Source organism: Hydra vulgaris, chromosome 03 (genome assembly GCF_038396675.1).
Source record: "Hydra vulgaris chromosome 03, alternate assembly HydraT2T_AEP".
Lineage (NCBI taxonomy): Eukaryota > Metazoa > Cnidaria > Hydrozoa > Anthoathecata > Hydridae > Hydra > Hydra vulgaris.
The window spans coordinates 24678845-24706832 of record NC_088922.1 but is presented as its reverse complement, the minus strand read 5'-3'; the positions used below and the strand labels follow the sequence as shown (position 1 = coordinate 24706832).

Below are 27988 nucleotides of genomic sequence, written 5' to 3'. Positions count from 1 at the left end.
GCTTCGCAAAATTTTCCAAAATTAAAAGGCTGGGCATGCCTATGCCGTATCCATTAATTTATATATTTATGGGCGAAATATTCGTCACTTGGTTACGGTAGCCGTACGATTATACTTTAGTGTATACATTTTTGAAAGGAAATATTTTGAAGTTTTTGAGAAACATTTCATGTATATCTTTGTATAAGTAAATATATACAGTAAATAGTAAATAAAAAAGTACAATGATACCTGCAAAATTACAATTGTTATCTCGTTCATCAGCAGTTTATAAACTGGAATTAGGAAAACGTTTTTTGACAAATATCTTAAATAACAGTTCTACTCCTGAACAATTAAGGGCACAATGGTCTGGTACATTTTTCGACGTAGAAAAAATGACAGAACTGTTGGATCATGATAACCACAAAATGAGGAAAGATTTTCGCAAGTTTTTGAGTGATCCTATATTTACACCAAAATATAATATATCTCTTGTGGAAGAAAGAGAAGTATAATTTTTATGCGTTTAATTTTTAAATTTGTGTAATAAATATAGCAATTATAATAATAATAGTAATAATAAAAACGACATCGAAAATAAAAATAATGTTATGTGGGGCATAATAACATAAGGTATACTATTATGAATTCCAAAATTAAGTTTTAAGAATACTGTTTTTGAATATTATCACTACCCACACAAAGTATGCTGTGAATTAGTTTATTAAATCAGTTGTTATAACAGCATTCACCACTTTGAATAATTTTTTATTTTGAATGCTATAAGTTGAATCTTTTTAATTTTAAACACATTCTGTTTCAAATGCAAGCAATATTTTTTTATATTAAACTCAAGATATGGGTGTAAAAATTTTGTGTATAATTTTATGCAATAATATATAAGTATTAAGATATAATAATATCTAAGTATTTGAAATTTCTTTGTACTAAATTCTTATTTATGAGTGTTATATGCAAATGTTTCTAAAAGGTAGCACTTTTTATTGGAAGACTTCTGGTGGCCAACCTCACTTATCATCAATAGTTATTTAAATTATTTTTTTATATTAAAAGTTAAGTTTTATTAAATATTTGAAATATTTTTTAATTATTACAAGTTTATGGCCTATATTATTAGATAAAGAGTTTAAAAAGCTGCTTATGAAGTGCATATGTCAGCAGAAAGACACAAAAGTTTTTGTTGATATAAAAAGAGATGGTATGATATGTGCCTGCCTGTAATCTAGAAAGAATATGCCAATATTTAATACCAAGGCACATTAAAACATTATTTAGTTCAATTTTGGCTCTATGTATATTAATATTATGCAGAAAATGCACCTGTTGAATTCTGAAATTCCTTTAAAATAACATGTTAATAGACAATGAAAAAAAGCATTCAAAAGGAAAAATACTACAAACCATTACTTAAAATAAAAAATGTCAAATATGGAAATTTTTAAAAATTTGCCTAACTTGGCCACAAATTGCTGCAAGGGGTAATTATAATCCAATTTTTCTCATCTTCTTCTTATCTAGTGGTGGCTCTGCCTGCTGTGAATTACTTTTATCTATCAAGTCTCACGTATTTTATGCCATAAAATTGAGAGTAGAAACTGAATTGCTCCACACTTGTTTGATTATCTTTCATACTTCTTTCTTCTCTAGCTCTCTGTGTATGCCTTACACCTAACTTTCAAGTTTGTAGCTGCTCAGCTGATACCATTGCCAGAACAATATTTTCTTGATGAATGAAGATTGTATTTGTTTAAATAACTTGTCTACTGCCTTATGTAGGGCATCTGGTAGATACTGTTGACTATGGTGTTGCATGGTTCGATTATAGTACTGCATGGGTGTCTTCTGTCATTACGGATAATAATCTCCTTTTTGATGATTAACCACATAAGAGCATAAACATGCATAATGTATGTTGCTATAGTTACCAAATTTAACGAGGGATTGTGGTAGAAACATATAATTTGAGGACCCTGTTACCAGTGGTGAGCCATCTAGATTGGCAGTTTTCCAGGGCTAGATTAGCAGAACAATACCACTTTTTTTTTTTTTTTTTTTTTTCATAATTCACCTCCCCAAGGCAGAGAAGGCCACTACAGAAGAGGAGGCTAATTGTGGTTATAACCCTCTCAACTCCCTAACTCCGAAACACGAACCTTAATGAACAAGGAGAAACAAGTTGAGCACAGTACTACCAGGGACGTGGCAGGAATCGAACTTGGAACCTCTTGCTTATGAAGCGAGCGCTCTACCACTACACCACTACCGCATATACATAGTACAGATGTCAAAAAGGCAAAGCTGATCTGTAGTGAGCATTTTTCTGTTTACCCTCTGGCATTTCAAATGTTGTAGTGGAAGCTCATTTGCATGTAGCAAACAAGTTACCAATTGTAGAGGCCATTGAAGTTTTAACTCAATCAATCTAATAACATTACCTTTGCTTCCAGTGTTTACACTAGTTCCATCACTGCCTATCAGTTACAAATTGCCCAATATGATATTGTGTAAAATGCTTCAGCTGTTCCGCTAAATGAAGAGTAGTGTCTCAAAATCCTCATTAAGGTTCCTGAATAAGGATATGTGCTTTTCCATCACTCTGGTTTTCTTTTTATTGAAAAATTTGAGTGTCCTGTCATTTTTAACATCAAAGTACAACATCTTTACTTGAACTTCACTAACTTTCAAGTTAAACCTGGCTTTCAAGTGCTTACGCTTTATCTTGCTCTGGTCAATAACTTGTGTTTTGTCATAATGTGAAATAATGCCAATATCCTCAAGTATATATTATGTTATAGCTGCAGCTGCTCTGTCCATGAGTCCATAACAGTTGCAGACTTATGAAAACGAAAAGATAGGCAATCTCATCTGCTTTGAAAATGACGATAATGCTGGAGTGTTTTTATCAAGAGCAAGTTGTTTTGAAGTACTAGGTATGGCAGAAATGATAGAATCTAGTTGCGCTGTATCAAAAAAGTTTAAGTTTTGTTAGCTTCAAATACTCTGCAGTTTTTTCTTTATTGTCTATTAAAAGTGTGCTCCATAGCTAGTATAAAAATAACTTTGGCATAGCAGCATACATAAGATTTTTGCATTGGGAAGCAGATATATCAATCAGTTTGGCTAGTCTGTCCTTATAGAAATGAAATTTTCTATTTATTTTCTCTGTCACCAGTTGTAGTTTGCTTCAGCTCTTTGTTCTGCTTAAAAAATTTAACAACTCTCTTTGTCAAGGATGTAAATGATGACACAATGGATATGTTGTTGTTAAAGCTGCTTTATTCTTTTTTTGTTGGTTTTTCCAGGAAGTTTTTTTAAAATTATAATATATTTAATTGTACTATTATTTAAGAAATAATATGCAGTATAGGTAGCTTACATTTTCTCACAAATACACCATATGCCACATCACATCTAGCCCCATCAGCAGTTGCACCTCAGAGAGTAATTTTGAATACCCAAATAATAAATGAACTCTTTTTATATCTAAATATCCTATTTATTGAAATATAATTACCCAAGTATTATTATAATATAGTATTATCATAGTATTATTAAACATAGCAAAGTATTATTAAACATAGTATTATTAAACATAGCCGCACAAAGAAACATACATAGTTTTGACAATTTTTTTACAAAAAAAATGTAGTAAAATGATTTTATACTAATAATATTTAAAAAATAATATTCTTTTTCAAAATTAGTTCTTGCTGAAATTTAGAACCAAAAAAGATTTTAGAGTTAAGCAATTAAGATTTTTAATATATGTTTAATATTTATGGTTTTTCTTAAATGTATATATATATTTTTTTTTAATTTTTTTTTTACTGTGTAAGTTTATTCCAAAATTGATTTTATCTTTAAAAATATTAAAATTTTTAATTAAGTTGAATACAGTATAGTGAAAAAGTAAGCATACTTAAATATTTATGCTCTTTGAGAGAATTTGAATTTTTCATATTACTTTTGTTTGAAAAGATCAAATTCTCTTAAATCTTCACTGGAATGTCAAAAATTGATTTCAAAGTTAAAAACAAATAAATTTTTACTAAATCTAAACAATCTAATCTAAAAGTTTTTTTTAAATCTGCATGTGCAAAAGTATGCGAACAGAACTAAAGTATCCGGACAGAACTTAACTAGTAAAGTTTAAAGTATTTTATTTAATTTTTAAAAATAGTAAATAAAAATCGAGATATTTTCGAATAAAAAATGTTTGTTTTGAATAAATGCTAAAAATGCCAAAGGAAAAAATACATTTAGCAACGTTTCATCACATTTAGCATTCAAAGAAGTAGTATTGAGTGTAACTGAACAAGACAGAACTACAAGAAATACTGTTTCTCAGTTTGTAATTGAAAATTCAACAGTCATGTATATAAATAAAAATATATATATATATATATATATATAAATTGAATGTTTCCAAAATTAAGAAAGCCACAAATTACATATGAAAAATAGATCAAAGTTTAATTTATGTCTTAAAAAGTGATCCAAACAAAAATACTAAATGCTTAAGTGAAAGAATTTCAATGTGAAATGTAGTGCTTGTCTGCAAATCTATTTAAAAAATGATCAGTAAAGAAAACATTTATTTCTATAAAAAATTGAAAAGCATGAGTGAAGTTTACTCATGAATATTTACTCATAAATTGGCAAAAGTATATTTTAGTGATGAATCAAAATTTAGAGATTGTGTTATTCCTATCCATTTGATTGATGACATGGAAAAAAACATGCTGCTTTGTGCTAAAGACATAATCCCATAAGGATGGATGTTTCAGCAGGACAAAAAGCCAAAGCACTCAATGGTCTACAAATTTCTTCAGAGTCAACAAATTTCTGGTCAAAAACCAATAAGTAAATATAATAATTAATGCTAAATTAAAAATAACTTGAATTCTAGTTATAATTGTTCCATGTTAATTTAATTTCTATAATTATTTCAAATTTATTATAGCAGTACCTCTTTTTTTTTTTACCTCTAATTTTTATTTCAAAACTTAAAAAAAGGTTAAGAAAAGTTGTCAACGTCAAAAAGTTAAATGTATGAAAGTATGGAACAATTGCGCTCTTCTATAAATTTTTTTACTGTAGGCATAGGACATTATGTTTTCCAATAAAAATATACCAAAGTTTTGTGCAAAGAAAAGTCTTATTTATTAAAAATTTTAACAGTATACACAAGTAAGGCAAGGGCTGTTGCTCTTGACATTGATAAAGCTTTTGATGAAGTTTAGCATGGGTTCTAGCTTGCTTCATATTGTGTATATGGGAAAATTTTTGAGATTATTAAATCATTTCTTTCTAACCAAAGTATTAAAGTCATCAACGAAGGCTTTCTGACCTCTCATAGGAACCATATATATAATCCATTACAAAGTTAGCATCTGCTAATGTTGCTTCTCTTTATAGCGCTTGCATTATCTTACTCCTGATTCTATTTTTCACCTCTGCAAATCTTTTATATGTCTCTGTATGGAATACTGTTATCATATTCGGGCTAATTCTTCTTATGATTTGTTCTTCTAATTGAGCTTTTTCCCATCGTCGTAAGGTTGCATCGCTTTCTCTTTTCTACAAACACTTTTCTACAAACACTATAAATTAATTATTCTTAATGATAAATATATAAATGTTTTTAAAACATCTATTTGTTGTAAAAGAAATATTTTCTCTGCCAAATTATAGATCATTTTATTATGCTGCATACAGATTCTAATATGTTTTTTTAATCATGTTTTAAGTCATGCATGTCTATTTTATGAGTTGATAAAACTTATTGACTTAATTTATTAGAGTAAGTTTTTTATCTTATGTATTTTTATTTGATCTATATCTATTTATAATATATAGGTAGCTCTTAAACGATTAAAGAAAATATGTGATGCTGGATTTATTTCTGTTTTTGACTTCCATAAGAATCCTTTAAAAATATTTGCAGCTCATGAACTTGCAAGCATAATGGATCCTGCTATGGCTACCAAAATGACTGTTCAGTTTAATCTATTTGGTGGAACAGTTCTTAAACTAGGTACTGATAGACATCACAAGCAGTTACTAAAGGGTATTGACAGTCTTGAAGACATTGGTTGTTTTGGGCTAACAGAGTTAGGGTAAACATTTTATTTACTTTTTAAGTTATTTTTGTTTATATTGTTTTTAAAACAGTTTTGAGCTATAATTATTTATTTGAAAACTCCCACATTGAGTTAACATAAAAATTATGAGTTTATTAAAAAAAAAAATTAAATTAAAACTTTTTTATTAGCCCCCCCCCATCCATGATCCCTTCGCCGGCCCCCCCCCCCCCCTCCTTATTTCGCCTTGCTAAGCGATATTTTATGGATGACTCCTTGAATACTTGTATTTTATGTTAAATATATTGTTATTGCTCCTAATTTCATAAAGTTATTAAATTAAAAAAAAATTTATTGTTTTAACAATAGTTGTAAACATTTCTGCGCAAATTCATTATTCATTGTTTTATTCTTTTTGCGAAAAAACCATATTAATTAAAGTCAAAGTATTTGCTCATCAAATACGCATCTAAATTTGCAAAGGTATATGTATATATAGAGTTGATCTTAACCATTTGCAATCATGTGTATATTTGAGAGGTGGGGGAGGGGGATTTTAAATTATTTTTTTCATGTACTTTAAATATAAAACATTTTTGTAATTGTACATTTTTTATTTAAAATTTAAAACAATGATAAGCTACAACCATTAAGTTTGCATCTCTTTTGTTTCTAAACATTTCAATGGGTTTTCAATGAGAGTGGGAGGAGGGGGAGGAGAGGGGGAGAAGTCAAAAAAGATTTTTGTGAAATTTTTTTAATTTTTTTGTAAATAAAAAAAATGTCAACAAGCAATTGCTAAAATAAAATATCTCATTTTAAAGTTTTTCATGTTGGAAAAAGAATTGAAATTATATACAACACATTATACATAATATATAACCAATAACACTTGCTTATTAAGAAAGCTGTATTACAGAGGTTATCCTATGTGTTAATTTTCCAAACATTTATTTAATTAATATAGTTTCATGTCTATTTTTTTACGGCTTAATGTATTGAAATAGGATGTTGTCTTATGGTAAAAAAATTTACCATGCGCCCTTTATTAAGTGAAGAAAATATAGTAAAATGCTTATAAATTTACAATTTAGTCCAAATTTAAATTGACTTAATAATATAGTAATATGTTTTTTACTTTACTTTTGATATGTCATTTAGAGACAAGAATATTGACTTAAAAAGGAATAGAAAGAATTTAAACAAACATAAAACCATAAAGGCAAAAATGTGGTTTTAAAAGAGGAAGATTTATTTGAAGAAAAATAAAAATATCTTGAAAGATAAAACACAAGTTTTAAAAAGTAGACAAGAAGATATAAATTTTCTCAACGATCAGAAAGGATTGCATGTTCAAAAAATGTTGTGCAAAAAAAATTTTGCAAAATAGAAAGTGAAGTAAGAAAAAAATTTAAAGGTTATAAGAGTCCAAAAATTTGAGGAGACAATAAAATGTTTAGATACTTGCAATAATGGAGATAATAAGATAGACAATACCGTCAGCCTTTTAGAAAATTTAAAGAGTATATTGTTCCTATTTTTATTTATTATCTGTAAAGTAACTACATAAATTAGCTCTTGAATTAGCTTAAACAGAAAAGTCTGCAAGTTATACAACAATTAAAGATTTTTTGGACCTGAAAACTGTTTTTCTTTGATTTGTTAAAAATGACATTACTTTAGACAGAATGACTGAAAACCAGTTCATCAAACTGGAACTTATTGCAGCTATGTGCTATGTGTATATATCGCTACATAATATATACTTATTTCCAGATTATAAAAGACTCTAAAAAAATTTATCACTGGTTTTTTTGTTCTACAATACAGTGCAGAATATGCTTCTAATTCTAGTCAAGATCTCATTGAAACTTTTAGAAACAAAAGTAGACAGAGAAGTAAACTTAATGGTTGTAGCTTATCATTGTTTAAAGTTTAAAACCACTAATAAAATTTTTCAGATAAAAACCATAAAACAGTCTTTCTTTAAATAAAAAATGTACAATCACAAAAATGTTTTATATTTAAAGTACATGAAAAAAAAAATTTAAAAGCCCCCCATCACCACCACCTCTCAAATATATAAATGGTTGCAAATGTTTAAGATCAACTCTTCCAATCATTTATACTAAAAAATAAAACATAATCTAAAAGTAGATAGAACAAGCTACAAAAATAACTATATGGTATTTTTGAAATTTTGTTAAGTGACCCTTACTATAAATGCAAAAACTTGAATTTTTTGCATTTTCAGACAGGTGGGACCAAATTTTCATCCGCACTGGTGGAAGAGTTTTTTTTCAATTCGGAAAAAAATGTTATTATCTTTAGTTAATACAAGTAAAAGTTCATCTTTTGCCGCTATGCCATTTCCGAAAAAATGAAATGTGTTTTGAATCAAGTACTCTTTATGTAAAAACAATTAAGTTTAATTAAGGAAACCAATTAAATTTTATCAATTTTTAAAAAACCAAAAAGACATTAATAATAGACTAGAATGTTTATAAAAAACTACTAAATGTTTTTAAAAAAAACAAAAAAACAATCTTAATGTTTTTATTTTTATTTTTTTACTGTTTACATACATAGTCTGACAAATAGGTAGAACATGCAAAGAGTGCTGCTACATAGACCAATAAAGAGGTAAAACACAAGAAGAGTGCTGCTACATCAACTGAAAATTTTGGTTTGGGCAGGCAATCTAACAATTAAAAAAAAACTATTTTAAAGTTTTTATGTTCTTTTTGGTCTACTAAATTAAATTTTTTTTTTTAAAAAAAGCATAAAGTTTACATTTTTTTTTACAATTAAAGTCTACCAAGCAAGAGTATAAATATATATATATATATATATATATATATATATATATATATATATATATATATATATATATATATATATATATATATATATATATATATATACACATACAGTTTTCATAATCTTTATTCTGTATTTTTATCAATGAAATCATTAATCAATAAACCTAAATCAATTGACTTAATTTTGTCTGAGTTATTTGATAATAATGCAAAATTATTTAATATATTTTGTGACATAGTAGATCGCAAATCATTTTTTGTTAATTTAATTTTGAAAATGACCTTTCTCCAGAGCCCTTAGATATCATGAAACATATGGAAATCCTAAGAAAGATTTCAGTTTTTGGAAATGCAAAATGATGATATAAACACTTATATAAATAGCATAATTTGGCAAGCTTGATTTATGGATCGTAATCTTCAAGAATGTTATTTCATATGGTCTAACTTCTATAATGAAGCGTGCTATAAGTTTATTTCAAAAGCATCAAATAATATTGCCAAAAAAAGACAACCCTGGATCACAAACAAGTTAATGAAGTTAATTAGACTAAAAAAAGAGCTCTGGTGCAAAAATACAAACTCAAAGTGGAAAAATGCAGCACTCATCAAGGAGTATACAAATGTCAAAAAGGAGGTAAAGAAAAACAGCAAACAAGCATTATGTGTCTACGAGTCAAAGCTAGCTAACGACAGGCACAATCCAAAAAGACTATTTGCTTATGTTAATAGTAAACGGATAATGAGCAATCAAATATCGGCCTTAACCTCAGATTCAAATCAAATGAGCAGTGATCGAATAACAAAAGCAAACATTCTCAACCACCAATTTCAATCAGTTTTTACAAAGAAACCACTGACTCAGACACTAAATGTCTTTTGCACCCAAAACAAATATTTTAACTTAGGCTATAACAATTGACCAAAACATTGTTCTCAAACACCTAAATATGCTTGATAGAAATAAATCAATGGGCTATGATAACATTAGTCTGTTTGTTTTAAAAGCATGTGCCACATTGAAAACAGTTTTGGGAAGAAGAAGAGGTAAAAGTAGTACAGTCTTGGGAAAAAAAAAGAATGATAAAAAACAAAGAGATTGAGTGAAGAGGTACTAAACAGAAGCACATAAAATAATAGCCAGTATTCAAACCTGGTTCTACAAAAAGTAGGGAAGTTAATACACAAGTCTATCCCCAGGCCATGCATGTGGCTATTGGAGTCTTTGCAAATCAAAGGATAATAGCCATTAATATTGAAATCTGAAGTGATGATTAACTTCTAGTTTAGTGAGTAAGAATAAGGTATCAACCTAAATATGCTAGGGTAGATAACAATCAAGTAAAATTATCAACATGGAATCAAAATAAATACACTTAAAATGCTTTTTGCTTTAGTATACACTTTATACACTTAGAATGCTTTACTTAAATACATAATAACTTTTTATTTATTTAAAAGTCTTTTTAAAGGGATCCCCAAGTGCCGAGACAAGTTGTGTTTGTATCATAGATAATCACTAGAAAATAAGTTTAAAGTTCATTAAATTTTCCAAAACAAATCATTGAATGAGATGTTAACAAAAGCATTTGCTATTTTGCCATTATACTTCTGGTTGAGAGCCTAATTTTAGGCTCTCAAATCTGCATAGTTTTTTCCATTAAAAAAAAACATCTGGTTTCAATAATAAATGTTTTCACTCATTGCAGATTTTTTTAAACTCAGTTCAGTTTTAAACAATTAGATTGGGGGTTCCCCTTTATATTTAGTCTGCAACGGTTATAAATAACATTCACTGTAGCATGTTTTTGTTTTTTGTTCAATGTATCATCAAGTGTTTGAGTTAAATAAACTACCGTCAACCGGGGTGCTGTAGTCACCCCAGTTGACGGATTTCAAATAAAATTTGACAATTTTCAAAGAAAATATTAAACTGTTTCATTAAAATCAATACAAAATGGAAATATTTGCGTGGATCGTACCACTGTAATTATAAAGAACATGAAGAAATTTTGGCTTTCAGCTTTCCAATATGTTATTAGCATAAAAAAATGGTCTAAAAATCAAAATTGGGAAAGTTGAAATTTCAACATCAAGGATTTTAAAATGAAAGTATAATTATGTAAAAAAGCTGTTTAATTAAAAAAAAATTTATTTCAAATAACAAAACAAAAAAACAACTATTGATAAACTATTTCAAATATTTTATACATATAGTTAATGATACAACTACAATGATTGAATGAAGAATCAATTACTAATCTTTCTTATTTTGTTTAAATTATTGACAACTGTAAAAGCAAATCATAGACAAATCATTGTCTTTTAAAAAAATTCAAAAAGTTATAGTTTTAGGCATACAGTGCAATCAGTCAAAATGGCATTTTCTAAACACTTTGAATGATACCAACAACCACAACGTTCACAACCAGTCTAATCAATTAAAACTTCCTCTTCTTCTTCACTGATTTCATCGTTTTTGTCATTATCTTCTTTTCCACAGATGAAACAAAGATCAGTTTCAATATCATTAACAACATTTAAAACTGTCCCAGATGCAATGCTTAACTTATTGCCCCTGCGTTTTTTTGTTTCATATGCAACATGATGAGACATTAGCAAAGTTGTAACCAAATAGTTTAAAATGGATACTGTTGATTCACCAGGTTCCTTGTACTCAGGAATTCTTTTTAAAACCTTTATACAGTTTATTGGGTATAGCCCACATATAATAAAGCCAGAAACCAAATTCTGACGCACTGTGTCTTGCAACTTAATTGATAAACTTTTTAATAGAGCTGGAAAATATTCTTTGGGAAAGCATCCAGTTTTTCTGCTTTGTTTCCTCCACTCATTCAGTACATATTTCCAACAACACTTCATTGGGTCAAAGACAGATACATCTAATGGCTGCATTAAATGTGTGACATTTGGTAGCAACATAGCGAAGTAAACATTATGCTCCTAAGCAAGTTTAATAATGTCTGGATTAAAATGAGAGGCCAAGTTATCTCCTAAAAGAAGCTTGGGTCCATTTAAATGTTGAAAGTTTGGCAAGAAGCATGTTTCAAACCACTTGGCAAATGTCTCCATATCAAACCAACCTGATTTTGTGCAACTGTATGCAACTGTGCCTCCTGTTACCCAACCTTTATAAACGTTTGATGCTCTATAAACTACCATAGGTGGTTGTAGTACTCCTGAAGTAGAGTCACACTACATAATAGATATTGAGGTTTTACCTCAATATCTATTATGTAGTGTGACTTTGAATATCACCAAGAGATTCATTTGTTTTTTCAAATTCATCAAAAAAATTATTTATCATCTCTACTCCTAACTTTGATCTTGATCATTTAATATTAGTAGCATTTTTGCCAGAAATATTGCTTCATTTCATAAAAGAATTTAACCAATCATTTCCAGGTATCTGCAAATTGAAACTGTTTGACCCATTAGGATTTTTGAAGAAATCAAAAGCCATCATTCTGACTTCCAATAGGAAAACCCCAATCAGCAACAGCTTCTAGCATTTGAACAATGAGTAACTCATCTGCTTTGCTTGTAATTGTCTGGCCTCTTACCTTCTTTAAGGTAGGTTTTCTAATGTGATCATGCAATGTTGATTTTTTTACTTATGCTTATCAACAGCTTTTCGAATACTCATGCCTTTACTATGATCTTCCATAGCTTTTTTTATATCTTCTTTAGAGCTTGTTCCATACAACACTTTTAAGTTTAGTTTAGGTTTGTAGTTTTGCGGCATTGCTAAAAGAAACTGAAGTAAAATAATAAGTAATGCTCTGTCCGGAGTCACCCCGCAGTCCGAAGTCACCCTGGTTGGCGGTAGCATAATAAAAATAGTAATTTAGACGAAGCAAACTTTAAAATACACAAGATGAATATTTTTCTTAGAAAATAAGTAATTTTTTTTAATATACAACACTAAGTACAATATAATCCAACATGGTTAAAAGGTTTAAAAATCTTTATTTTTTTAATAAATTGAGGAAACCATTTTAAAAATCTTATCTGTATTTTTAACTTATATAATTTTTATAATAATTTATATTTCTAATTCAAGATTTTGCTTTTAAAATGATCTAATATATATTTTTCAGATATATATATATATATAAAACTGATATTAAAAAGGGGAAACCCCTGCAATTTAAACTTGATTTAAGTTTTTTGAAAGAAGCTTTTTATATTAACGTCAAATATAAGCGCATTAATCAGATTTTAAAAATAAAAGTAGTTAAAGAGCCGGAACTTTCCATCACCAGAAATAAAATGGCGTTAAAAATTAAAAAGTTTTTTGTTAATATCTCATTCAATAGTTTGTTTTGAAAAGTTTAATTAACTTTTAACTTACTTTCTAATGTTTATCCATGATATGAACACAACTTGTCTTAGCACTTTGGGATCCCTTTAAATAAATTAGTTTTAGAATGATGTTGCAAAAGAGTTTAATAAAAAAAAAAAAAAAAGATGGGGTCAATGTAAATAGGTATTTTGTCTTCCATTTATAAAGAAAACTTTAAAAGCAGAAGTTCACAGCAGCAGTATAAACAAAATTTTTTTTATAACTTTAATTAGCTCAAGTTCTTAAATGTTACAGAAAAACTTGATTTGTTTATATTAGGTTTCTAAAATTGTTGTTATAAATTAATAGTATTATCATAAGTTATAAAGTATCAAAAAACAGCATAGTACTAACTAATTTTCCTTTTTTGTGATATTTCGGTCGAATTTGTATAGACCATCATCAGACGTAAAATACTAATTTAAAAACCGTTACAATATAAAATTTAAAAATCATAAAGAAGCCATTACAAAGACAATGTCAATAAAAGTTATTTTGTCTTTCTATGATTTTCTTAAATAGTGGTCTCAAACTATTTGAAGCAACTTTTACCCCGTTATCCCTGTTAAGCAGTACCAGGGATTGTTTAACCTGATGTTTGCACATAGTTAATTTCAAGCGATTCCCTTATTTTCCTTTTATGATAGTTGTTATTTATAGACAAAGTTTTTGGGTGCAGCCAGTCAAATATCCCATGGCATTCTTTGCAATGCTCAGTTGCTCCAGAAGCATGCTAATTGCCATTCATGCTATTAGTTCGATGTCCTATGCTTCTTTGCAAAATTCTCTTTTTTGTTTCCCCAATATAAATTCCACCACATGAACACGTAAGCTTGTACACCCTAGGGTTGCTGTTTGGCATTAAACTAGATTTGTTGTTACAGAGAATTGTTTTTAAATTAGGTGGTTTGTAAAAATAACTTTGGCATTATATGTTTTTAGTGCTTTTCGTAGTTTCGATCCAAATGTTGGTAGCCAAGGTAGCTTTATTATTGCAACATTATTTTCTAGTTTTTTTGGAACTGTATTGTTAGGATTGTTTTTACTTAAAAGGTAATTTGCGGCAATTGTTTCTAGATTTGATCACTGTTTTTTTTTTTTTGTTGTTTTTTTTTTTTTTTTTTTTTTTTTAAGATTATTCACCTCCCCAAGGCCCGAGGGGGGCCACTACAGTCGAGGAGGCTACTCATTTTTTTGTGTTTTTTTTTTTTTTTTTATTTTTTATTTTAATTTTTTATTTTTTAGTTATTATTCGTGGTGCAACCCTCTCTCAACTCTTTAACTCCGAAACACAAACCTTGCCGAGCAAAGCCGCTGCGCGGAGAAACTAAGTTGAGTGCGGTACTTCCAGGGACGTGGTGGGAGTCGAACTCCGAACCTCTCGCTTACAAAGCGAGCGCTCTTACCACTACACCACTACCGCATTTTGACCATTTTCAACAAACATATCTGTTATAAACTGAATCTCGTTGTTAATGTATTTTTCGAAGCAGATTTTGATGGCTCGTGGTATGAAACCTTTAAAAGTTATTGTAACAGTTTTTAAATTGGTATTTTACATCTGATAATGGTCTATACAAATTAGACCAAAATATCACAAAAAAAAACAATTAGTACAATGCTGTTTTTTGATGTTTTATAACTTATTATAACTTTACGTAGTACAAGAAATGTCACTAAAACACTTTATTATTATTAATATTACAGTAAAACATTTTAATTTGGTTTTATTTGTAGGGAAGTGGTAATTTGCTTTGAGTTGCCTTTTTTTTTATCATTAAACCATGAAATTAAAATTTTGTTTAGGTCACGTGTATGTATTATTGAAATTCATTTATTTTTATTCAATAAAATAAGTTTGCATAATTATGTCAAGAGTTACTCAAATAGTTACAAACTCATCAAAAGAGTGTCTAAAAAGTCAAAAGTGCCACCTAAAACCAAAAAGGTATAATAACAACAATATACAAACAAAAGACCACAAACAAATCCTAGACAAAAAAGAAAAAACAATTTTGCAGTAAATAAAAAATAAATAATAAGTAATACTAATAAACTACTACAATAACTGTAAAAAAAAGTAAACTTCTTGCAAAATAGAATCTAAAAAAATATAAAAATAATTTATATTAAAGTTAAAAACTGTTGTAATCCTAAAAACATCAAAGAATAATACTTATGAAGAAAAAAGAGAGTTGAAAAATAAATTGCTAACTAAAAAAACAAAATAAATAAAATTAAGAAATTTTTTATAAAACAAAATTATATAAATGATTTAAAAAGTCTTTAATTAGCATATTTTTCTTTACTTTTCTTTTTCTTTTGAGAATAGTGTTTAAAATTTAAATTATTATTGTTAATTGCATTTTTTTTTTTTTACCTATCACTTTTTTAATTTTTGTTTAGGCTTTTTTAATACAATTTTTCTTTTTTGGTGAATGATTTTGGATCTTTTTTGATTTTTTTTTTTTTTCTTTGGTAAAAAATATCTGCTATTATCAAAAAAAAAGTTTAGTAACCAATAGTTATTAATTACTTAAATTTAGTACCAATGGTTATTAATTAAAATCTAATGAAAAGATCACCAAAGCTCAGAAATCAAAATCCAATTGCTTTAAAAACCAGGTAGTTTCTTAAAATATAAAGAAATTTTCCTAGACAAATGAAGTTAGTTATTTTAAATATTAATATAAAACTTACTACCTCTTTTTTTTTTGAAAATTTCTTAAAATGCTACAAAAATAGCCTAAACTAACTGTAAAACTAATTCTAAAATATTAAAAATGACAGTTTTAATTATCAAGTTAATTGAAATATTATGAACAAAAGTTATGGCTACTTGCCTATCAAGTGATTCAACTTTTCGACATTAATAAAATAATTAAACAAACGTTATGAATCATTGTGTATTCAGAAATCTTTTTTGAAATATAAAAAACATTGTTTTTTATATTTCAAAAAGAAATGGATAGCTTGATATTTAAGAGAAGCAAGAGTGTTGCAACATATCTGACATGACAGCTTGTATGGTGTGGCAACCTTTTTTCTTGTTATTTGTAGATCATTTACATTATACTTGTAATTTAATAAACATTTTTATAATTTTTTGAGTAGCTATGGAAACAATGCTGTAGAAATGGAAACCATTGCTGTGTATGATAAAGCAACTGATGAGTTTATTATAAATACTCCTTCCACACTAGCCCAGAAGTACTGGATCACAAATGGTGCTGTTCATGCAAAGCATTGTGTAGTTTTTGCTCAGTTAAATGTAGGAGGTTTGTTTTTTTGTTCCATATTTTTGTCAAATAACTTATTTTATTTTTATCATTACACGTAAATAATTTATATTCAAAGTTTTTGCATTTTGTACTAACTAAAATAATTGTATTAGGAACTGAGCATGGTATACATGGATTTCTTGTTCGTATTCGAGATAACAATTTGAAAACTTTACCAGGGGTTGTTGTGGAAGATATGGGCTATAAAATTGGATTGAATGGTGTTGACAATGCAAAGTTAACTTTTAAAAATGTTCGCGTGTCAAGAGAAAGCCTTTTAAATAAATATTCTGATGTTGATAAAAATGGCAATTTTATAACTAGTATAAAAAGTGCAAGAGGGAGATTTCTTACCGTAGCAGATCAGTTATTATCTGGAAGAATATGTATTGCTTCAATGGCCCAAGGTGCTGCAAAAACTGCACTTGCTATTGCTTTGAGGTAAAATGCTTGAAGAATCTTTATGTTTCATTTATAGAACTCCTAATAAATATTTATGAAACTCCTGACAAATATTTATGGAACTCCTAATAAATATTTTTGTATATTGTAAAATAGGGCTGAGTTGTAATCATCTTTCCAAGTGGCACTTAATAGTATAAAAAGTGAATTTAATAAAAAGCCCTATTTTATGGTAATTAAATTTTTTAGTTGTTTGTGTTTTTTTAATTGATTCTTCTTTTTATCTTTAATAGTTAAAAGATTTTTCTTAAAAAGGTACTCGGCAACTAGATTGACAGTAGGAAAAGATGGAAAGTCTGACACTCCAATATTATTATATCAATTGCAACAAAATGCATTAATTCCGATGCTGGCAGAAACGTTTTGCCTAAATTTTGCTCTTGACTATGTTAAAGAGAGATGGGCTAATCAATCTGAAGATGGATCTGAACATCCTGAAATTGTAACCATGTGTTGTGTAATAAAACCTCTTTGTGGGTGGAATCTTGAAAACGTTGCTTCAGTTTCTCGCGAACGTACTGGAGGACAAGGTTATTTATCGGTTAACCGACTTGGTGAATTTATTTCTCTTGCTCATGCTTGCATTACAGCAGAAGGTGATAACGCAGTACTTATGCAAAAGGTAGCCAAAGAGTGTTTAGCTCGATTTAAATATCAAAATATTAATCTCCCAGCGGTCGATCTTAACTCTTTGGACTATTTACATGCTTTGCTAGAGAAGCGAGAATCTGTTTTATTTGCTCAACTTGGAAAAGAAGTTGGTTCCTTAGGAAAAGATCAGGTGTTTGAAACTTGGATGTATCATTCCAGTGATCTAGTACAACATGCCGCACGGTCTTTTGGTGAGCGTCTTGTAAGTGATAGATGTAAGGTAACCATAGATCATGCTGACGCTTCTTTGAAATCTACACTAGAAAAATTACATCATCTATACCTTGTAAATGTTTTGTCTCGCAACCTTGCTTGGTTTTTAACAAATAATCTTGTCTCAATAGAAACATCAAAAAATGTATCTGCGTTGTCGTCAAAGCTTTGTAAAGAAATAGCACCTATGTCGTTAGCACTAGTAAAATCTTTTGATCTTAATGACCATATGCTTTCTGCACCAATAGCAAGTGACTGGGTTAAATACAACAAGTATGACAATCAAGGAGAGTTATAAAATTATTTTTCGATATAAAATTATTTTTCAATTGCTTAGATATTTGTTATTTGTTATTTGTTACCATTTATATGAAGAAGCAGAATAAAACTTCTTTGGTAAAAAAAAAATCTCGAAAAGTTAATTAGAGTGGATATACTCTCCTCCCCTGATTTTATATATATATATATATATATATATATATATATATATATATATATATTATATATATATATATATATACACCCCGTAGATGTTGTCCGAAAGTTTTTTCGATATTTTGTTGACAAAAAGTAAAAATTAAAATGCAAGACCGGAATTTTTTTTTTTTAATAATGATAGACTGCCTGCCCTAACCAAACCCTCAGTCGATGTAGCAGCACTCCCTTGCGGGTCAGGCTATTTGTCAGTCGATGTAGCAGCACTCCCTTGCGAGTCAGGCTATTTGTCAGTCGATGTAGCAGTACTCCCTTGCGAGTCAGGCTATTTGTCAGTCGATGTAGCAGCACTCCCTTGCGAGTCAGGCTATAAGATAGTCGATGTAGCAACACTCCGCGCATGATTTTCAGTAAAAAAAATAAAAATAAAAACATTTTATTAAAAAAAATAAAAATAAAAACATTTTATTAAAAAAAATAAAATAAAAACATTGTTTATATTGTTAAAAACATTCGCAATGTTTTTAAAACATTCTGGTCAATTAAATTTGCGTTTTTGTGGTTTTTTTAAAAAACGATTAATTTGTAATTAAATTAATGGTTTTTACTTTCGTCCAACACGGAAATGTTGGACGAAAGTTAAAAGTAATTAAAAGTGACGTATATGTTGGCGTAAGAATCACTTTTTTCCTTCCGCTCTTCCCAAAGCCAACAAACTATAGATCTATATATATATATATATATATATATATATATATATATATATATATATATATATATATATATATATATATATATATATATATATATATATGGTTGTTTGTTTTGTATTTGTAGTTTAAAATTTTTATTTATTTACTATTGTTAAAAATTTTTTTATTATTGTTATATTTTTTGATCGATTGAACAAAACCGTTTTTCTCAAAAAATATTTATCAATATGAAAATGTTTTATATTTAAATTCGTAACTCACCTATAAGTATGAACGTAACTTGAAGTATGAACGTAATTTTTACAACTATTTAAAATATTTTGTGATGTCCTCAAAAGTGATAATCATTTTTTAATTTCATTTATTAGTCTTTTATATCATTAAAACTTTGGAAAAAAAATTTTTTAATTTAAATAAAATTCTATATCAAACTGTACAAAGTTATATAAAATATACTTTAAAAAAAATTACATTACATACAAAAAATGGATTGCATATTGTATCAACTAGACAAAGAACTTGAATCTCAGTGTTAGAGTTCGGACTGATGAAAACAATAACGAAACAATAACTATTGTTATTGTATTAAATTTTTTTTAAAAAAATAACAATACCTGTGTATTGTAATACTGTAATACAATAGCAATATATGCTGTATTGCAATTCGCCTTCTTAATACAATAACAACATCTGAAAAAAAAGGTATTGTAATGAAAAAAATTATTGTAATGTCAAAACAAATAAATTTTATTATAGTCCAGTCTTTGAGTCATGTGACCTTGAAATTGGGTTCAGCTAATATAAAATTATTGATTTTATTTACTGAATATCACTTCCCCTAGTTGCAAACTTTGTATAGCTCCATAAAACTGAGTTTGATCTGACCTGTTCCTCTTTTACTACTGGGGATAGTCATGTATACATGATCAATTACTACCATTTTTTCCACTGAGTTTTTTACTTTTATACTAGGCACTTTATACTTTTATACTAGGCAATTGTTTCGATAATTTCTCAAATATAACTCTAACAACTTTGTTTTTTTGTTTCCCGGAGGCTTTTATGGCTGTATATTTTTCATAAAGTAACTGGACTTTTAGGTCTAGTTGTGAAGTTATATAAGAATTTTGTTACATAAATCAAAAACAATATTTATTTGGTATTCTAAACTGCCTCATTTTTCAAAAATGAAACGCGTACAAAATTTAGCGATACAGTCTGATAGGTGATGGGTAATCTGAAAATGTAGAAAAAATTGTTGCAACATAAAAGTAGCTCACATATTTAGACAATCTAATACATAATTACCTGGTTCAATGGTTTCCTGATTCCATAATGATGTAGTTTATAACCCATTAGCAGTTAATTATAATAATACAAAAAATTATTTTCCCGCGCATTATGTAGTTAATCAATTAGTTTATACATCATCATCCGATTAAACATTTTGTTAAGTAAAACTTAATTTAAGCAGCCGTAGCTGCACTTGGCTCAGAAACAAAGGATTCGTGGTTCAAACCCCACCTCTGGGCAAGTTATGTGACAAATCGGTTGGGAAGGAGGCTTGAACTTTCAATTAAATGCTCATCCGAGGTGTTCTTTGATAATACCGTAAGGACTTCTTGGGGCAACTAAATGAAATTAAAAAAAAATCTTAACAAAATCCTCATCTTTGATAGCATATAACTTAGGTCTTAAATAGCAAATCTGTTTTTGTTTAACACTTCTGCTTGTGTCATAAAAAGTTTCTTAAAGTTGTTTTTTGTTTAAAGAGAATTTAAGACAATGTCTGTTTTTGAACTTCTTCGGGATTTGGATCAGTCGGTTTGCTTCAAGTTATTTTAAATTGAATTAAAATAATTTGAACGTCTAGTTTTGGAAATGATTGTATATCAAAAGAGCTGGAACGTTTACAAAGTATTTAAATCCATAAACTCCGTGAAAAACATGCTTTCTTCGTCCAAAGCTGTTCCTCATTCAAAATAATGTTCTCTATTTGACAAGAAGAAGTACACAAAAACATATCCTGGTAGTGGTAGCTCTTTTTCTTCTATTTCTTTGAGGAATTTCTATTGTTTAAATGTCTTTGCAAAAGTTAAAATAAATCCAGCACCGAGCAAAATCCTCACTTAAAAATACAATTCAAGAACTTAAGATTTAACAAGTCTGGAAATTAAAGCTAAAGTTAGGATTTGAAAATCTACCGAAACTAAATGATAATAAAGTTTTAAAACGTATGAAATTCCGATAGGCATATTTTATTTGAAATAAATTTTAAAAGATTACTTGTAGTCTACAGTAAGATTTTTAGTGTTTTCCTTAAAACAATCTAATTGTTTATCTTGCGGACCATATATTTTACGGAAATACCTCTAATGTTTTTGTTTTTGTTTTTTTTTAAGTTATTTAGGTGTCTCCAGAAGTTCTTACGGTCTTATCGCAGAGCACCGCGGAAAAGCATTTAACAAGAAGTTCACGCCTTCATCCGTAGATATATTTTTAACAGTAAACTCCATTGATCCGATTTGCTGAATTTAAGTAGTCTTCAAAAAAGCACGGCAAATTTTTCTTAAGATATATCATATAGCACATTAGATCTGTAAATAGAAAAAAGTAAAATATCCTAAAGATTTGTTGTTTTATATTAGTTTTAAACCAATTTTAATTTATTAAGTTTAAATTTTTTATGATTTGCATGCATTTAAAATATAAATAAATAAGGTTAGCAAAAAAATTACTGTTTTAAGCTGAGTATGCTGCTTCTCTAAGGTTATTGCTCCATTTTTTAATTTGGCTATTGCTAGTCCTAAACTGTGTTTTGAAATGTGGATTTTCACTCATTAAATTATTAAATTCATCAACCCATTAAATTTGATTTCATTCATTAAATCATTAAATTTAATAACAAGTTCGTTGTGTTAATAAATTTAGAACTTTTTATATATAAAGATATATAAAAAGTTTTTTATCAAAATTGTAACGAAACTATAATAGTATTTAAATTTATTATTAAAAAAAAAATTGTGTGCTTGCCTGTATTAGCGGCAGTAACTATGGTGATATGAGTTTTCAGGTAATAAAAAGTATGATTGAATAACTGAAGCCAAAAGGAACAGTAAAAAAAGAGCAAAAAGAAAAATTGATGAAAATAACGAAGGTTGATTTTCATTATTCAAAAATTCTAAGTCTAAACTTTGATTTCACAACCCCCCTCACCAATATTTTGACAATCTAATAAAGACAAGTGCATGTCTCTTGAGAGCGGAAAATTGCGGCGATCAACAATTTATTATTAATTACTAATTCATCCAATGTGTTGATACTTTTTTTGTAATATTTTTATTTATTTTTTTGTTTGAATTTTCATGCTATATTTTTTTATAGAATTCCCTTATATCCAAAGATATGCCAGCTTAGCATAGAAACAGCCACAAATAGTCATTAAAACTAATCTAAAGTAGCGTCCGTTATTGACCAACATTTTTGTGTACCGAAGTACTACTCAAGCGCTGAGTTGGCGATTTGAACTCGTATCGGATACCAGTCTGGGTTTTAACTTTTCGTTTGACTCTTTAACCAACTGAGCTATCCAGCCACGTCAAGAAAATACAAGACAGTAAAGGTCCGAGACTAAAAACCAAGATCCAGGTTTTCAAGACTAGACAGGTTTTCAAGACCAAGACAGGTTTCTCCAGGTTTTCAAGACCAAGACAGTTGAACATTAGTCTTAAGGTCTCTCGAAACGCGACCTACATCTCTGCCTATTATTAAAAAGAATTTTGTTTTAATAAAATTTAGTAATATTATTTAAAACAACTTTATTGTAATACAAGTCTTCTAAAAAGTCCTCTTTGTATTTGTCATAATCATTAACACTATTATCGTAAACATTGTCGTCAGCAGCAGAATCAGTGCTCTCCCACTTTGTTCAGTTACATAGATCCGAAAACTTTGAAGGTAATTTTATATACGAGCAGCAATCTTGAGGTGATTTACAATTCTGGAAAACTCTTTAAAAACAAGAAGATATGCCAACCATTATTATCATTATTTATTTCGTCATTAAAAAAAAAAGAATACAATAGTGTTATATAAATAAATCTGCATGACCGGGGCTAAAAAAAGTCAATATTTGCCTTATCACTATGCCCCGACGTGTTTTCATCAGCAAGCGTGTACAACCATTAAAAGGTAAACATACTATTACTTTGTACCATTTAAAAATTATATACAAATATTTACAAGTATGTTAAGATCAGTTACTAATCTATAAAATCGAAAAAAGAAAATAAAAAATAATTACACCTAAAAATAAAGATATGTTGATAAAATAATTTAATGAAAATTTTATATTTATATTAGATTTTAAATTTTTATATTTATTTTATATTTACTTTATATTTATTTTATATTTATTTTATATTTATTTTATATTTATTTTATATTTATTTTATACTTATTTTATATTTATTTTATATTTATTTTATATTTATTTTACATTTATTTTACATTTATTTTATATTTATTTTATATTTATTTTATATTTTTATATTTATTTTATATTTTTATATTTATTTTATATTTTATTAGAGACAAGTTAAGAAGATAGTTGTTAAAAAAAATAAAAATAAAAAAATTAAATTAAAAAAAATCTTAAAAAGAATTTAATTCATTAACATCGTTAATAAGTTTTTGTTTGAGTTTTTGTTTGAATAGAGAAAGAGAAGAACAATTTTTCAGCTGGTTATTTAATAAAGTGTTCCATAATTTAGGACCTCTGATGGCAATAGAAAATTTAGTAACCAAATAGTGCATTTTAGGTTGCTCATAATTGTAATTTGAAAATCTTGTAGGTTACGCGTGATTAATTTTATTGAAGTGTACTAAATATTTTAGAAGATATTTTTTATTATGAAGTTTGTACATAAATATAAAAATTTGATTAAGCTTCAACTGAAAAACATTGAGTATGTGATGATTTTGAAATAGTTCTTTAGAATGTGTGAATCGACCTGCACTTGAAATAATTCTGTCAGCGTTTTTTTCTCTACTAAGCAGTTTTTTAATTTTACATTAGAGCTGCACCATACAATATTGGCATAGTTTATGTGACAATGTATGAGGGAAAAATATAAGACTTTTAAGCAGTTTTGGTTTAATAATTGCTTAGCTTTGTATAGTATGCCAATTTTTTTCGAAATTTTATCTTCTATCGTTCTTATGTGTTCTCTCCATGTCAAGTTTTCGTCAAGTATCTCTACTAAAAAATTTAATGATGACTCTAACTATTTTAGAGTTCAACTCTCCGTTAAACTAACGGATAATTTGAGTGTTCGTTAAAATAAACTTTTAACGGCTGGTTATAAAACGGAGGAAAGTTAATGGTATTCTAACCCTTCGGAGTGGTTAATAAACGGAGTGGTTAATAGACTCCGTTTATTAACCACTCCGATAATTTTTTCAGTTAAAGTTTTTCCGTTAGCAAGCTCCGTTAACTAGTTTTCGTGCTGTTTTTCTCATTGCATCTAAGCGTTACGATGCCAACAGACGATAAAACTGTTTAACTGGGAAATCGAAGCCGTTGATTTTTTTAATAATAATTGCTGCGTAAATTTTAAAAATTTAATTAAAACACTGTACAATATGGAAAAACTTAGAAAAATTTAAAATGATTTATTGTCTAGAATGTCGCAAAGCAAAATCATCGCGAAATCGAAAGTTATTTTCAGCAACAATGTCTTTATTATTATTTTCATAATTTTCAACTCGATTGTCCAATTCAACTCGAAAACCCATATAATATTACAATTTTAAACGAAAAATGCAGAATCTCCGAAGATAGGTCGCGGCGTAATAACTTAAGGATAGACGGAATTCCTGAAAATATCAATGAAACTTGGGATGAAACTGAACAAAAGGTTCAGAATTTATTATGTGTAAATTTAGAAGTAAAAGGAGTCGAAATTGAAAGAGCGCATCGAGTTGGATTTAGAAAAGAATCCCGATCCCGAACTATTATATTGAAGTTGTTAAGGTTTGAAGATAAATCAAACATTCTAAAAGAAACAAGAAAACTCAAAGGTCTGAAGATTTACGTGAATGAAGATTTCTCTCAAGAGACGGCAAGAATATGAAGAAAGTTATTTTCTGAAACGAAAGTGAGAAAATTAAATGGAAAAAATTTAATCGTCAGGTATGACAAACTTATTATTTTAAAAAATGTTTATAATAATTCAAAATGATATAGCTAGAAAGCTAATCATTTTTAATCCTAATTTTAAATATTATAATAATGAAAATGGTTAACAAATCAAACGTAACAAATCTTTTAGAAATTTTTAATAAACAAAACACACTTCTTTTGAATAATGATAATGATCCAGATGTAAACTTTTTTGAGGACGTCATAATCAACTCTAACTATTTCGATATTGAGGAAGTATATAACCTCATGAATGCGTCAAAAATGTTATTTTCAACTCTAACTTTAAACATTCGTAGTATGAACAAAAACTTTGAAAGTTTTAAATCAATGCTCAAAAATGTAAACTCTGAGTTTACGGTAATATGCTTAATAGTAGACGATAATTCGTCTGACTTTTTTTCCCGTGAACTTCGGGAAGTCAGACGAGAAAACTTTGGTTATTTAAAAAAATTAATAATGGCGAAAAATATTTACGCTTAGCAGGGTTAAGGACGGGGGTAATAAACTTTTTAAAAACCAATTACCAACTATTTTCAACAAATTATCAACAATTTTATCAAATTTAAGACACGTCAAATATATCTTGTAAACCCGTATTTTTAACTTTCAAACTAAAAAAAGACACATTATTAAAGTTTTTTCTGATTGCAGATTTATAAAAATAATAATAAATTCATTTTTTTTTCTTACTCATAAGAAGTGGCCAAATTAAGTTGGATTAACTTCAAATTTAATTTATTCAATTCAAACATTTTGTTTTGCTTTTTATATACTCATAAGTTTCGGTGAACTCTTTTATTGCAACATGGTATCCAATTTTTAATAAATGGATGATAAGTTGTTTGATTTTCAATGCAATGATCACAATGTTTTATTACTTAAAAAAAAAAAAACATTATACCATTAACAAAAAAAAAGGTCACAACCTTCTAAGGTTTTCTTACCTCCTTCATTAAATGTGTGGATTTTATATCTTCATGATATCACAAGTATTCATCATGATATCAAAAGTATTCATCAAGTTTTCATAGAATCATCATTCATGATGATGATTCTATGAAAATTAATCTATGGGATAATAAGGGAAAAGTAACAGAGGGTGACCTAAATATAGAAAAAATCATAAATGAAAAGCTAACTTATTTAAATAACTATCATTGTATTTGTAAAACATGCTATACAAATGTAAAAAGAATATTAGCAAAAATAAAAAAAAATATAAATGCCATATCAAGAGGTTGTGAAATTCTTAAAGAAAACTCACAAAGAATATTGATATCTATACCAAAAGCAGAAGAAACGGATTGTAGAATATTTTAGAACAAACAAATGAAGCTTGATCAAAAAATATTTTTGAACAAACAAATTGAAACTTGATCTTTGTATTATTATATTTTTCATCATTAAAATCATCATCTGTTTTGGAATGAAATTGACCATATGTTCTATCAAGCTTTTATATTTTTCTCCTAGTTCTTTGTGAAAATACCAATAAATTGATCTCACATTAGTCATAGTTGTAGAAAAGACTAAAGTTCTTTTAGCTGAATAAGTATTCAAAAGAATATGTTGAACAACTGGGTAGAAAAATTTCTCTGGATCTCTAGAGTCAATGTGTATTAGGCTGTATTTAATATTTCTTCTTTCTGGTGTAGATGATATAATAACCAAATTATGCATACAAAGATTATCAATAATAAAGTCAGCAGTACTTTTAGCTACAGTTGCTGTTGATGCCAATACTGGAATTCTTTTAGGGACAAGTGATAGCAATTCGAGAGTCTATTATAATGAGACCGAAATGCATCTGATTGTGTACTTGAACATCTATAACAATCACAGACAAATAAGGTATAAATAAAATCATGTAAATCACAAGATTTTACTTATATAATGCTATAGGTAATGTATTTATCTTTTTTTTCAATGAGTAAAATTTTTTTAATTTTGATTTAATTTAATGTATTACAAGAAGTTCTGACATTAGAGTTGTAAATATCAATGTTTACTTTACGTAGAAAATTTATCTATATAACAAAATCACTTACCACTTTTTCGCACAATGACTTTCATCAATTGCAACTGCAACAAGTTTCTGATTAAAGGCAGAGTCATTGACAATTGATCTATAAGTTGTTAGAATGGCTTCAGGTAAACAAAATATTACATTTGCTTCATTGTAATTTATCTAAAAAAAACAGTATACTTTTAAACAATAAACAACACTCCATAATTCAAAAAAAAAATTTACTTGAAGCATGTCTAAATTCAATATCAGAATAATATAATACTTCATAATAAATGCTTAACACATTTAGAATAAATGAAATATAATAATGCATTTCTAATCTTCAATGCAATTTCAATCTAAATGCATTTAGCATTAAAAATTTCTTAATAAATGATTAATTATTTGCATTCACTAAAAAATATTTTACATATTTTCTACAGAAAAATGAAATCAAAATTCCAAAATTTATGAACAATAATTCAGAAAAAAAAATTTCTCAGGGTAATTACCAAGCAAAAACTAGACCTTCTCTAGAGAAATGAAAAACTTTATTTAGTAACTAAAATAATGTATAATAATGATAATTATTGTTTGATCATCTTCAACATTTGATAATTAATGATAATTAACTGTTTGATCATCTTCAACATTTTTTCTTTGTTGATTACGCTTTATAGAAGCTACTTTGATTTCCTTTTTACTAAGTGTGTATATGTAACCTTAAATTATCTATCCCAAATCAT

General features: G+C 27.7%; 1 protein-coding gene across 1 annotated transcript; it reads left to right on the top strand.

Moving 5' to 3' along the window:
- Positions 1–2: 2 nt before the first annotated feature.
- Positions 3–18289, top strand: LOC100209158 (uncharacterized). Its single transcript, XM_065792723.1, has 5 exons — positions 3–491; positions 5863–6122; positions 16389–16552; positions 16669–16996; positions 17273–18289. The coding sequence occupies exons 1-5, from the start codon at positions 225–227 to the stop codon at positions 18177–18179; spliced, it is 1926 nt and encodes a 641-aa protein (XP_065648795.1). The 5' UTR covers positions 3–224; the 3' UTR covers positions 18180–18289.
- The last annotated feature ends 9699 nt before the right edge of the window (positions 18290–27988 follow it).

Bases quoted from the DNA above. Each gene is read 5' to 3' on its own strand.
- LOC100209158 (XM_065792723.1), top strand. From the start codon at position 225: ATGATACCTGCAAAATTACAATTGTTATCTCGTTCATCAGCAGTTTAT. The intron at 492-5,862 runs GTATAATTTTTA...TATAATATATAG, and splicing joins CTCTTGTGGAAGAAAGAGAA to GTAGCTCTTAAACGATTAAA. The intron at 16,553-16,668 runs GTTTGTTTTTTT...TAATTGTATTAG, and splicing joins TGCTCAGTTAAATGTAGGAG to GAACTGAGCATGGTATACAT.